This window comes from Bos indicus, chromosome 2 (assembly GCF_029378745.1).
Source record: "Bos indicus isolate NIAB-ARS_2022 breed Sahiwal x Tharparkar chromosome 2, NIAB-ARS_B.indTharparkar_mat_pri_1.0, whole genome shotgun sequence".
Taxonomy (NCBI): domain Eukaryota; kingdom Metazoa; phylum Chordata; class Mammalia; order Artiodactyla; family Bovidae; genus Bos; species Bos indicus.
Window position 1 is genome coordinate 96,507,359 of NC_091761.1, and position 14,079 is coordinate 96,521,437.

At 40.7% G+C, this 14,079-nt stretch overlaps 1 protein-coding gene across 12 annotated transcripts in view; it reads left to right on the plus strand.

Moving 5' to 3' along the window:
* The first annotated feature begins 263 nt into the window (after positions 1–263).
* Positions 264–14,079, plus strand: part of PIKFYVE (phosphoinositide kinase, FYVE-type zinc finger containing) — an 84,545-nt gene continuing 70,729 nt past the window's right edge. For 6 of the 12 annotated variants that reach the window (XM_019976056.2, XM_019976081.2, XM_019976092.2 and 3 more), the window contains exons 1-6: positions 1,749–1,898; positions 5,212–5,392; positions 8,090–8,239; positions 8,781–8,816; positions 11,521–11,639; positions 12,370–12,541. In XM_019976056.2, coding sequence (XP_019831615.2) covers positions 5,221–5,392; positions 8,090–8,239; positions 8,781–8,816; positions 11,521–11,639; positions 12,370–12,541 — 649 coding nt within the window. In that variant the 5' untranslated portion in view covers positions 1,749–1,898; positions 5,212–5,220. The other 6 variants (XM_019976063.2, XM_070771076.1, XM_070771058.1 and 3 more) reach the window with 5 other exon arrangements.

The window sequence follows — 14,079 nt, forward strand, 5'->3', positions numbered from 1 at the left end:
GGGATCAAACCCATGCCTCCTGCATTGGCAGGTGGATTCCTTACTGCTGCCCCACCTGGGAAGCGGTAAGGGTGGATGTGGATGCAGGTAAATGTGGAAGGGGTGGTTAGGCAGTTAGGGATTGCACTGAATAACTCAGTCTATTCCACTCAGGTAGAATAAGATTCTCTTGCTGAGAATAATATAACACGGGTAGAGGGGTGGTGGTGGCGGTGGCGGCTATTGCAGAAGTGAGGAATGGAAGAGGAAGTTGACTACCAATTCTCAGGGTAATTGCTGAGGCGCTCAGCTGAGGATGGTAACTGAGATTTATACCTCTACCAGACTTCAGGCTTCCATGCTACTGTCCAGTGTCTCCAAAGATCCAACTCAAGGAAAACTGGGTGAGAATTTGCCAAAACTCTTGGGGGAAATAGGCCTGCAGAATTTAATTAAAATAGCACCTCACTTTGGGGTTCATTTCCCTTCTGACTGCTCCTGCCAACTTCCACATCCTGTCAGCAGGACAAAATGATGGGTAACGAGAGCCAGGCTGAGCAAGTCGGGGCTTGGTAACCTTATGTGCACCAGTCTTTGTACCACAAAACTTGAATGAAAATTAGCTATAGCGCTAACATCACTGGATTAGACACATTGTGCGAATGCTTTACGTACAATATTTTACCTAACCTTCACAAAACTATCTGTGAAGGCTACTATCGTTAGCCCCACTTTACAGATAAGAGGTCTAGAGCCTGAAGAAATTGGTAATTTGTTTAAGATCTGCTGCTGCTGCTGCTGCTAAGTTGCTTCAGTCGTGTCCGACTCTGTGCGACCCCATAGATGGAAGCCCACCAGGCTGCCCGTCCCTGGGATTCTCCAGGCAAGAGTACTGGAGTGGGTTGCCATTTCCTTCTCCAATGCGTGAAAGTGAAAAGTGAAAGGGAAGTCGCTCACTCGTGTCCGACTCTTAGCGACCCCATGGAAGGCAGCCTACCAGGCTCCGCCGTCCACGGGATTTTCCAGGCAAGAGTACTGGAGTGGGGTGCCATTGCCTTCTCCGTGTTTAAGATCACGTGACCATTTAGCAGCATCTCTCAAGTCTAACAGTGTTCGCTCTAGGCACAAGTGTCAGTCCGCAAGAAAGCTGAGCGCGGTAACATTCAGTTCAGTTCAGTTCAGTCGCTCAGTCGTGTCCCATTCTTTGCGATCCATGGACTGCAGCACGCCAGGCTTCCCTGTCCATCACCAACTCCCGGAGCTTACTCAAACTCATGTCCATTGGGTTGGTGATGCCAACCAACCATCTCATCCTCTGTCGTATGAGTGCCCATATTATCGAAAACATACGGTAACCACAGTCCTGCCTGCACCCGTCTGGTGACCCGGCACGCGTGATACTCACGCGCGCAGTCGCCGTGGCTTCCTCTAGGAAGGCAGGCGGCTTAATCTCGGTCAAGGTGTCGAGCACGACTCTATCTGGGCTGGATTCCTTCTGCCTGAGCGTCTGATCCGAACGTCGTGAGGGCGGGGTACGGAGGGCGGAGCCACCGTCCGGAGAGTTGCGGATTGGAGGGGAAGGAGGAACAGGGGGCGGAGCCTCGGTGAGAAGCTAGAAGCCGCAGCAACCATGTAAGTAGCTTTGCTTCCTGCCGCAACCGCCGGCGGCCTGAGTACCGCGGCGCTAGGCTCCTTGCACCTGGATCTGGTGAACCCGAGGCTGGGGTGGAGGGTGGCCTGCGGGGCTGGGGCGGGAAGCGCAGGTAAGGGAGGGACTTGGCACGCGGACGGTTGGGCCTGAGTGGGGAGAAGAAGGCGGGTTTAGGAAGCTCTATGGCCGGAGCGGAGGGGAACTCTGAAGTGAAGGCGACAGCTGGGCTTCACAACTAGGGCTGAGGCCGGGCTGCGGCGGAGGCCGGGTAAGGAAGGGCAGAGAACCTGTGCTCCAATTCAGGCGGCTCCCCTGATTCTCCGGCTTCCCCTTGTGTAGCGAGTGGGGAAGGGATCCGGGTGGGACTGTCTTGAAGAGGTTTCCTTGGAAGCATTTGAAGTTCCCTTGCTCCTGTCTTGTCCCGTGTATTTGAGCTTATTTCTGAGGTCCCTAGTCCAGTTCCTCCTCTCTCTGATGGATAAACTCTGAGCCTGTGTTTCAGAGGTACATACTTAGACTAGACAAAATAGTTCCTAATGTACAGAAACGATACCAATAGTGAGGTTTCAAATATGTATTTACCTCCGATAGTGCTTGTCTGCTCTTTGAAACCGTTCCGTTTGTACCTGTGTCAGTCTCTTGAGGAGAAGACCTGATTTCCCAATTAGTATTTTCCCCTTGCTTAGAACGTTCCCAACAAAAGGATGAAAATGGAAAATTTTTAGGAAATCAGGGGTCTTCTGGTTTATATATGTTATTATTGAGACATTCAAGAAATATGAGAAATACTGGAATTCCGTATGTCATTTCTGTTTATCTGATGAGTATTTATTAAATTATAAGGTACTGATTCAGTGCACATTCTTGTAAAATTACTCCGATATTGATAGGAGAGGTCGTCTTTTGTTATATCGTAGTGTTTTGTTTCTGATTTATTTGAATCTTGTTTTCTAGCATTCCCAAACTCCCACTGTCAGAATTCTTACAAAAAATATTCTTAATTTCTTTCTGTTGGATTCGAGTTTGTGACAGAGGTGAGCAGGTTAAGTTTCTGTTGAAGAGCAAGACTACTCTCCCATGTCCTCTTTTTCTTCTTTCTGGGAAGAAGAATATGGATCATGTGGTTTTCCTTTAGAAAGCCTCCATCTGTTGGTTTGTCAGTCAACAATTGAATCTTTGTAGATGGAAACTAACATTTCTAGTGTTCAGCTGTCCTGCATTGTTAGATATATTTTGAGTATCTTTTTTTTTTAAACATTGTACTTTTTTTAAGTCATTGTAGAAATGACTGAACTGATACTTGGGTTTTTCTGTCTGCTAACATTTTGATTTGACTGATGGAGTAGGCTTATTTTCTAAATGTCAATTCCTGACAAGCCTTTTGATAGTGCTTAGTGGATCTGCATATACAAGTCTGCAAAGGAGAAGAGGCAATGTGTTGGTGATACATGAGAGAGGTCTTTGAATGAGTTAAGTGAATACTTCTGGTTACCTCTCAGATAGTAAAGAATCCTAGTTCATGTCACAGACAGTTATTATTAAGCTACCAGAGAAAGAGTTGTAAGGTAGTTTTTTCTTGGTCATGATATCATTATATAAATATTATGATTAACTCTGTGTGATTGTATCTTTTAGAGACTACATTGGTCAGTGTTTTCATGGTAATTTTTATCCTCACATCTCCAAAGTCTAATAATTTAAAGTTTGTTTGTGAGTGACTCTTAGGTGTGATGCTAAGACTCTCCAGGAAGGTTGCTTTACTCCTCTCATGTTACTTGTGTCAAAGCAGAGTGTAGGATGTTCTCTGAGGCCTTCAGGTTGTTACTGCTGTCACCTCTCTTTTTACTTTTTTGAGTTTACACTTGGTCAGTCAATCATCAGCTAATTTCCCAACCCTTTCTGCAGGAGTGTGGGTTGTCAGGACACTTTCGAAGGATGTGTCCTTTCCCTCCTTCCTTCCTCCTCTTCTCCTCCTGTCCCTTCCTCTTTTTCTTCCCCTCCACCCCGTTCCAATAAATGTTTGTTGCCAAAATTCTTTTTGTCAGTGGTTTTATTTTTGTTTTGTTTAATGAACAATTAAATTATTATTCAGGCAACATCCTTAACAGTTAGAATTCAAATAGACCAGAATTTAAAGTCTGTGAAGAGCTACAAAATAATTTTGCTCTAAAAATGAATTCTGTGCCTTTTATGGGCAAGTACTCTGCTAAAAGTGCTTCACATACACTATCCCACTTAGTCACACTATGCCTCAGTTTCCACTATGTAAAATGAGGATGGTAATATATATCTTACAGGGCTCTTAGGTGGGTTTACTCAGCTAAGAAATTTCATAGTCAAAATTTGAAACCAAGAGTGTATGCCTCCAAAACCATTACAAACTTGAAGTACCTCTTTCATTAAAAGAGGAAATAATTAGATAAAAAATGCTGCCCTCGGGGGGAAAAAAGTAATTCTGGAGTGAAACTTGGCGTCTAGTTATAGTTGGACCACTGAATAGCTTATGTGACCCTCGAGAAAGTTGTTTTAGGGTCAGTGTACATTGGTTGCCTCAGAGGTAAAATGTAGTAATAAGGCCAGTTTTGTGTTCCAGGCATTTATGGAAATGAAATGAGATGGTAGGTAAGATTTTGAAAGTGAAGAGCATTTTATAAGAGTGTGGTGTCCTCGTAAATACAATATTACAAGCTATAGCATTCTAATAAGTTATGCGTAGTTCCTGGTCTTCTCGAAGTATTTATCAATATGGCAGAAAATAGACATCTGTGCTTTTCTGTTACCTGCATCTGAGGATGTAGGTAACAGTCCTTTGGTTGAATTATGATTTTTGGTTATTTAGAAGAAAAAGCACTTGAAGATCTTCATTTTAATGCCTATATGAGTTTAGACTTAAGGAGAAAAACCAGGCTTCTGTGCCTAGGAGGACATTTAATGGGGATCAGCTTGTTGGTTTAGATCATTCTCATAGCTGATGAGTCAGTTTGAGATAACTTTTGAGGTTATATAGAAATGTCATTAGAGGATGACTTTTATTTCCCGTTCTTGGAAGTATTTATTTTTTGATACTTTTTAAAAAAGCAAACATTGGAATAAGTAAAATAAAACTTTGAAGAATTTGTATGCTTTTGTAAAACCAGTTTACTGCCCCCCCAACTTTAAAGAGCTGTTTCTTTTTCAAGAAAAAAAATCTTAGAATGAAAAACATATAAATAAAGTGAAAAATCTTTTTTTCCTTTTTGCCTGTTCACATTTTTTCCTTGCCTTCAAATTTTTAATACTTTTGGGATTTTTTTGTGTGTGTGTTTGAAACTACAAATACATATACATAAAATACAAATACCTAAAAATATATTAATTTTGAAAATGAGATTGACTGTAAACGTTCCTAGTTTTAGATAATTGAAACTCTTCCTTATGATCTAGACTGCAGTGTTTTCAAGTATTGATTTGGAACGTATGCTGAAGTAGACTTAAGTACTCTGGTTTTCTTAGGTGTGAGTTTTTGAAGTCAGATTTCTAGACTTGGGTGCTATTTGGGCTTCCTGAGGAACTTACTTTTGCTTATTTCTTTTGTTTATTAGACTCATGAAATGGCCACAGATGATAAGACTTCCCCAACATTGGACTCCGCTAATGACTTGCCTCGGTCTCCTACCAGTCCTTCTCATCTCACACACTTTAAACCTCTGACTCCTGATCAGGACGAGCCTCCTTTTAAATCAGCGTATAGTTCTTTTGTCAATCTCTTTCGATTTAACAAAGGTAAGACCTGTTAAAGATCAGACATCCTGCCATCTTGATTCTCTGAAATTCTCTTGTTAACTTTCATGCTGTGTCTTTACAAGAAAGTGAATATTAACTAGGAAGTAGCCTTCATCATAGGTCCTTGGGTTTAATTGCATAAGAAAAGAAAGCTAGAATTTTCTCTTAGTAATTATTGGAATGGAAAGTTGGAATTGAAAACTAAATGTTAAAACAAGGTTAAAGTTAGCATCATCATTTTTTTTCCCTTTGTTAATATATCTGTATTGAAAAAGCAAGAGAGTTCCAGAAACACATCTATTTCTGCTTTATTGACTATGCCAAAGCCTTTGACTGTGTGGATCACAATAAACTGTGGAAAATTCTGAAGGAGATGGGAATACCAGACCACCTGATCTGCCTCTTGAGAAATCTGTATGCAGGTCAGGAAGCAACAGTTACAACTGGACATGGAACAACAGACTGGTTCCAAATAGGAAAAGGAGTATGTCAAGGCTGTATATTGTCACCCTGCTTATTTGACTTCTATGCAGAGTACATCATGAGAAACGTTGGGCTGGAAGAAGCACAAGCTGGAATCAAGATTGCTGGGAGAAATATCAATAATCTCAGATATGCAGATTATACCACCATTATGGCAGAAAGTGAAGAGGAACTAAAAAGCCTCTTGATGAAAGTGAGAGGAGAGTGAAAAAGTTGGCTTAAAGCTCAACATTCAGAAAACGAAGATCATGGCACCTGGTCCCATCACTTCATGGGAAATAGATGGGGAAACAGTGGAAACAGTGGCAGACTTTATTTTTTTGGGCTCCAAAATTACTGCAGATGGTGATTGCAGCCATGAAATTAAAAGATGTTTACTCCTTGGAAGGAAAGTTATGACCAACCTAGATAGCATATTGAAAAGCAGAGACATTACTTTGCCAACAAAGGTCCGTCTAGTCAAGGCTATGGTTTTCCCAGTAGTCATGTATGGATGTGAGAGTTGGACTGTGAAGAAGGCTGAGTGCTGAAGAATTGATGCTTTTGAACTGTGGTGTTGGAGAAGACTCTTGAGAGTCCCTTGGACTGCAAGGAGATCCAACCAGTCCATTCTAAAGGAGATCAGTCTTGTGTGTTCTTTGGATGGAAAGTACTTTGGCCACCTCATGCGAAGAGTTGACTCATTGGAAAAGACTCTGATGCTGGGAGGGATTGGGGGCAGAAGGAGAAGGGGATGATAGAGGATGAGATGGCTGGATGGCATCATGGACTCGATGGACATGAGTTTGAGTGAACTCCAGGAGTTGGTGATGGACAGGGAGGCCTGGCGTGCTGCGATTCATGGGGTGGCAAAGAGTCGGACATGACTGAGTGACTGAACTGAACTGAAGTCCATAGGATGGACTTTGCTCTTTTAGAGGTTAATAGCCAAAAGATTTTAATGAAAGCAATAAAACTAAAGAATGAGCACATGGGAGGAAGGGTTCATATTTTTCAAAAATTAAAAGCTGTCAGCAGGCTTGTTAATCTGTTTAATACATTTAATGATATCAAATGAAAATTGTTTTTAAAATGAGCTCTTTTTAAGTAATATGTTTTTTACTCATTAGAATAGTTAAAAAACATGGTCTACATCTTTTGCTTTATATTTGACAATATTGTTTGAAATGTGTTAGAAAGTAATCCCTCTTGTTGAAAGGGATTTATGGATTAATAGTTTAACTCAGTGGAAATTTTAATAGTATTAACTGACTTTTATTAGCAGGCATGTTTAAAGCTCTGTAAAATCTCCCATTAGTCCAAAATTTTGAAAACAGTAATCTTTTTTTTTTTTTTTAAAGAAATCTGAACAGTCTTATTTTGAATAATTCTGAATTTATATAAAAATTAGGAAAATAATACAGGACGTTCTCATATATCCCTACACCCTGTTTTCCCTGTAATTAACATCTTACATTGGTAGAGTACATGTTATTAACATCTTACATTGGTAGAGTATGTTTATTATAATCAGTGAGCCATTATTGACAAAATATTACTAACTGAAGTATGTGTTTTATTCATATTTCTCCAGTTTCTACTAATGTCCTTTTTGTGTTCCAGGATCCTGCAGGGATACATTACATTTACAATAGTCTTTTTATTAAGCAAATGTTTATTGAGCACCTGCTGTCCACTGGGCACTATGTTAATAGTCAAGGAAAGTGAAGTGAAGTCGCTCAGTCGTGTCCGACTCTGTGCGACCCCATGAACTGTAGCCCACCAAGCTCTTCCATCCATGGGATTTTCCCGGCAAGGGAACTGGAGTGGGTTGCCATTTCCTTCTCCAGGGGATTTTCCCGACTCAGGGATCGAACTCCGGTCTCCCTCATTGCAGGCAGACGCTTTACCCTCTGAGCCACCAGGGAATCTATCCCATAAATGAAATAGAATAACAAAAGATCCCAGCCTTCATGTGGAGCTTGCATTCTATTTCCTTAACATGCTCAACTTTTTAGTGAAAAGTAAAACACATCGAAGGTCACATGTACCAAGGATGTAATTATTGGCCTGTAATTTTGCCACCTGTTTTGAATTTTTTTTTAACCCTAAGTTTTACTTAGGTATGTGATACAAGTATACATTCTTTCCTGAAAAATCTCATCTATTTCCTTTTCTTTGCTGAGCTCTTGAGTCTTAGTTTTTCCAATAATTCCAAGCTTTCCTTTGCTACAGAGAGAGGAGAAGGGGGCCAGGGAGAGCAACAGTCTCTGAGTGGAAGTTGGAGCAGCCCTCAGCTCCCTTCAAGGACACAATCTGTGAGATCACCTACACCTTATAAAAAGCGGCTTAATGAGGAGTTCCAGCGTCGATCTTCAGTGTTAGGTATGATACTGTTCGCATTTCATTCCTCTCTGAGTATTAGACTTTTCCCAGTCGTTGTGTTTCCCAGGTTGTTAATTGACTTAACTTTTTTGCTATTTGGAATGGTCAGGTACTCTTGAGAATTAATGAAACTTACCTGGATAGTGAAATAATTTGTTGATACCTAAACAGAAGTTCTTAAAACATTTCATTAAACTTTAATTTGGGCTTTCCAAGTGATGCTAGTGGTAAAGAACCTACCTACCAATGTAGGAGACATAAGAAATATGGGGTAGATCTCTGGGTTGGGAAGATCCCCTGGAGGAGGACATGGCAACCCACTCCAGTGTTCTTGCCTGGAGAATCTCAGCAACAGAGGGATCTCCAGGGAATCCTGGTGGGCTACAGTCCATAGGGTTGCAAAGAGTTGGACATGACTGAAGTGACCTAGCAAACAAGAGTTCTTAAACATTTCAGTAAACTTTAATTTGGACAAGGCAGAGATCTCTTGACTGGTGGTTTTTTGTTTTTGTTTTTGATTAATTACTTGCTTGGGTTTCAGCAGAGGACAGTTTGCAACACCCCCAGGAGAACTCAGGTTGGTTTGAACTTTGTGATTGCTACATCTGTTCTTGGGGTGGCCAGTGTAATGTGATGTGCATGCCGCTGGTTGCAGAAGTCTCTCAGTTCCATCAGTGGGCTGCCACTTGCTCTTGGCTTTCTGTCCTTGTCGGGGTGCAAACTGTCAGTGTGGCTGGATAAACTGAGCTCCTCTCACCTGTTTGTTCTCCATCCTGTTCTGCTATACTGTCATCGCCTTCATTTTCATGCTCTTCTGTTGAGTACAGACTGGGATCAGTGCCTGCATCAAGAGACTAGCTAAAGTGAGTTGTTGTATGTTTTATTTCTGTTAGATTATTCAACTCAATGAAGTGGTTTGCCTGACTCAAGGTGGTAGGGGAAGGGCAATGAGAGGTGGCATAAGAGGGGAAAAGGGGTACAGCATTGGAAATCAGGTGTCTGTGAACATCAGCTCTTGTCTTGTCTGGCCAGTCTTCCCTCCAAGGTCTTCGAGTGACAAGTAGGCAGGCACAGGTAATGGTGGTCGGCAGAAGCATATTTTATTAACGGCTAGTTGGGACTTGTCTCAGAACCTGCTACCAATAGGTCAGAGGAGGCGGCGAAGCCGAGCAGAAAGAGAGCTTTTCCCAGAGGACTGGAGCAGAGCTGGCTGCATCACCTCTGCAGGTTTCCCAGGGCAGAGGGCCCTAGCCTGGGTTATGTCAGCTGTTTGGTAGGAAGAATCAGAAGGAAGGAAGAGGGAGAGGGAGAAGTAAGTTCCTTACTTCAGATGGATGGAAGGAAGAGACCATCCCAATCTGACTTTGAACCTTAAACTCCTTAGTTCTTGAACCCGGTCCGGAGTGTCACTCCTGTTTTTGTTAAGGGAACTCTTTTGACTGTATCCTATATTGAATTAAGCATAGGATTTCTTTGTTTATAAAATTGAGGAGTTAGACTAGAATCTAGTCTTGTAGGGGTTACAAACTGACAGCTTACCAAACCTTGTCTTGTTATTTTGATAAGCTTGAATTTAAATATTGCTAGGTGGAACTTGTAATGTCTAGTTTGCTGCATTCCTTACAGTCTTTTCTCAGTCCACTTGATTCTTTGATTCTTCCTTAGCTGCTCAAGGCATTTGAGTTTGATGAGCCTGGGACTGTTTGACCAGTCTAGTTCCTTTTCCTATTAAAAGCCTGTGATTCCACAATTTACCAGCTCTGTGACCCTGGGAAGTCATTTGATTTTCTATTAAGAATATTCATTTTACAAGAGAAGCAGCTGAGATGATTGCTTGAGGGCAGAGTGCTGAACCGGATTTTCTCTCCTTTTTTCATCCTCATCCACGTTGAAGCCATCATCTGTTGTTTCTAGGAATAGTCTTGCTCCTGCTTTTTCAATGGATGATGCTATTTGTATTCTCTTATACTCCTAAGTGGCTATACGCAAGGGGCTTTGCAGTTAATTATTTCCCGTGCATGGGACCACAGCTTTCCTGTTCTAACAGCTTCATCTGTCTCTCCTTTTGCAGTTCATAAATCATGGAGAGTTGGTTTATCACAAAGACTCAAGAGCAGTTTTGTCATTCTAATATACATTTTTATTGTAGTAATAATGTATCTGCTGAGATTAAGGTATTGTTTATAGAAAGATACAGTTTTCAGTTTTGTAACGTAAGTGCCATTTAAATAAATATTTCCATAATTAATATCGATGGAAGTTCTTCATCAGTTTAGATTTAAATATTAACTTCTCATTTCTTTGTAGTCTTTTCTTTGCCACTCATCCAAAACAAAGAACATCTAAAGCAAATGTAGCAAATAGTGAGTTTGAGAAGGATTTAGAGAGGGCCTTGCCATAGGTTATGAGGTTAATGAGATTAAGCTAATAGAGGTGTTCATCCATTTTGTCAGGCCAACTCTCCTTCATCCTTAGGTTTAAAAACTGCTGGAGCCAGGGATAGGTAGAAACCTTAGTTGTAATCTTGCTCTGAAATAAAGAAATAACATATGATAGCTTTGGTAGGCAGAGCCCATTCTGGCCACAAAACTGGAATGTAAGCCTATTTTTTTATTGACAGGACTGGCTTCAGTATTGCTGTTTCAAGAGCAAGTGATTCCTTCTTGCTTGGAGCTATAGGGGAGGGGAGGTGGCAGGGAAGGGTAGGGTTGGAGCTGTAGCAATTCTTTGGTAAAGAGAAGTCTTCTTGGACATTGGTGAAGGGAAGTCTGTGCATAAATTACCATCCCGGGTGTTCTGAAGTCTGTCAGACTCTGAGGTTGGCTATTAAGTTCTTTCCTAATGATCTGCAACACAAGCCTTTGGTTTTGTGATCTGTAAGGCCTAGCCGAACTGTTCAGCCCTGTTGCTGACCTGATGACTGTGGAGACTAGGCTAGGATAACTCACTGGCATTGCTTTTCCTTCTGCTAAATTTCTAGCAGAGATTTATTCTGACCTGGGACTGAAGGGCCCAAGAAATCACTAATGAGTTTTATGCCATGTTAAGTGATGCTCCCATCCAGGCCTCAAAATCATCAGTGGTCTCAAACGGTGCTGTCTCAGTCCTCATTTGCTTGTGAAGCAGTGTTTTACACTTTGAACAGCCTCTTACCCTTATAAAGACTAGTTTTAACTCTCAGTCTGTGTCACTGGCTGGCAAACATAACTATATGGTAAAAGTAAGAAGCACTTTGCATTGATACTATTAAAGTAGTTTTTTGTTTTGTAATCCTAACTCAGACACCAGAAGGAAGGCAGAACCTACTTTTGGAGGTCATGACCCTCGCACAGCTGTTCAACTCCGAAGCCTCAGCACAGTATTAAAACGCCTCAAGGAAATCATGGAGGGGAAGAGCCAGGTATTATCTAGATTCTTTAGAAGATTACTTATTAAGCACTTATATGGGGATCATGCGGTGCTCACTGAAAATGGTACAATGCCACTTGAAAGAAAGTTCAGTTAATGTTTACTCCAACTGTGGACAGCAGATTTTACTCATAAGTTCCTTATTTTAGTTTATCAAATTTTTTTCTTTTTATGGGTTATGCTTTTTGTGCTCTATTTAAAAAGTGTTTTTCCAACCCAGGGGCAGTAAAAAATGAACCATGGGAGACTGTCTTCCATGGTTTCTTCGAGAAGCTTTTTTATTGATGTGAAGGTATATGGATCAAGATTCATGTTTTTCCCCATTGATGTCCAGTTGGACCCAGTACCATTTTCTTTTTTTAAAGATCATCCTTCACTGATTGCGTTACACACCTTGTCATAAGTCTACATATATGTGTGAGGGTGTGCCAGGGCTCTTCTCTTTGTTCCACAGCTCCATTTTTCCTTACACTAATACTTTGTCTAAAATTACTGTGGGTTTAGAATAAATCTTAATGACAGACATTATAAGTCCTTCAGCTCATTCTTTAAGATTGCCTTGATTGGTTCTCTTGAACTTTTGCATTCCCATGTGAATTTTACAAATAGCTTGTTAATTTCTGCAAAAGAAATTTTCTAAGATTTTGACTAGCGTTGTATTTGCCTTTGCAGTTTGATAAAAAGTATTTTCAAGAAGCCTTCACACATTTTTATTGTTGCAGGATAGTGACCTGAAGCAATACTGGATGCCAGATAGCCAGTGTAAAGAGTGCTATGACTGTAATGAGAAATTTACCACTTTTAGGCGCAGACACCACTGCCGACTCTGTGGGCAGATTTTCTGCAGTCGTTGCTGCAATCAAGAAATCCCTGGAAAATTTATGGGTTATACAGGTAAATGAGCTTTATCGACATTTTTGCAGTTTTTAAAGGTCACAGCAATAAAATAGTTGCAATAGGGGACCCATGTTAAGTCATTGTTTATTTTGGACTTTATGTGTGAGACATGGGGAGAACAAACATGAGGGAGACACGACTTTGCTTTAAAGGACTTTGTAGTCAGGTAATAAAGTAGATGGAGATGTTCATAAATAACAAGAGTAAAAGACAGTGTATCATAGATGGTAGTGGAAAATCCATGGCATCATTCATGTTTATTAAGCAGGATGGTTAGAGTGATGGTTAGAGTGGTTTATGTTACCGTGAGAGTTTTTATTTTACAAAATACAAATTTTGTATTTTATATATACAAAGTATATGCAGATATATATTCCTTAACACTGTGCTCTAGCAAATTACATTTACTACTATTCTTTCCTGAACTTTAGTAATACAGAAATTTAAAATTATTTATTGAAGCAGAAGGAAACTAAGCAGTGGTGTGTGTAGTGATTAGGGAGTGGAAGATGTACAGAAGTTACCAAAAAGAGAACATTCTCAGTATCTCTCTCATGTTATTTTTATTATTCACTGAAAATTTCTTTTTAAACCTAAACTGCTTCAGAGTTCAGACCCCAATTATCTTTCATCCATGAAAGATGATGAAAGATTATGGCTACAGCCTTTTAAAGTTTTTTTTACCTTTAATTTTTCCCTACCTCAGATTGTTTTTTCATACTCTAGTCAGTGTCCTGTTAAATGCTAGTTTGATCATGTCAGGGTATGTCCCCTGCCTAATACCCTTTCAGAGCTCCCATTACTCTTTGGGTAAAATCTTGTCTTTTTAAGGTGGTTGATACCTCAGTTGCCTAGGGCTCTCTTAACAAAATACCACAAACTGAGTGGCTTAGAATAAACAGAAATTTGTTGTCTGGAGGCCAGAACTACCATAATTGCCCTTACTCCACAGGTCAGGGAAGAAACGTAGGGGTTTTGCCATTTGCTGAGAATATCTATTCCAGTTACATATTTTAGAACTGAGCTATAACTACTAGTGGCTTTGGGGACCTGTTGAGCCCACTGTAGGATGGACCTGAGCTGAAACTCTATTGATCATGACTTCTGTAAGCCCCTGCTGACTTGAAATCATAGTAACGTTTTGGATTCTTGCTATTAGTGTTAGTTCAGAGCCAAAGTCCAGTAATCCCCTAAAAGTTTGACTATTACCTTTTTCTCAATGCATGGTCACTCTGGTAAAAGGCTATAGGTCCTCAGAGGAGACCTCGTAGGAAGATTAACAGTATATACTTTTTGGCAGTGTAGTGGATCCCTACCTCAAGGTGACCCAGCATCCATTCAAAGAACTCTGGGCCTGAGAATTTGTTGAGGGGTCATGACTCATTTTGATTCAAGATAGACTTTGGTTGTCTTGATCTAGAACGCTTTTTCTTATACAAATCCAGTAAGGATTTAGAAGACTGCCCATTTGCTTTAGGAACACCCTGGTCAGAGGTGTCACAGATCTCTATATGTGTTATACTATTCTGGTTACC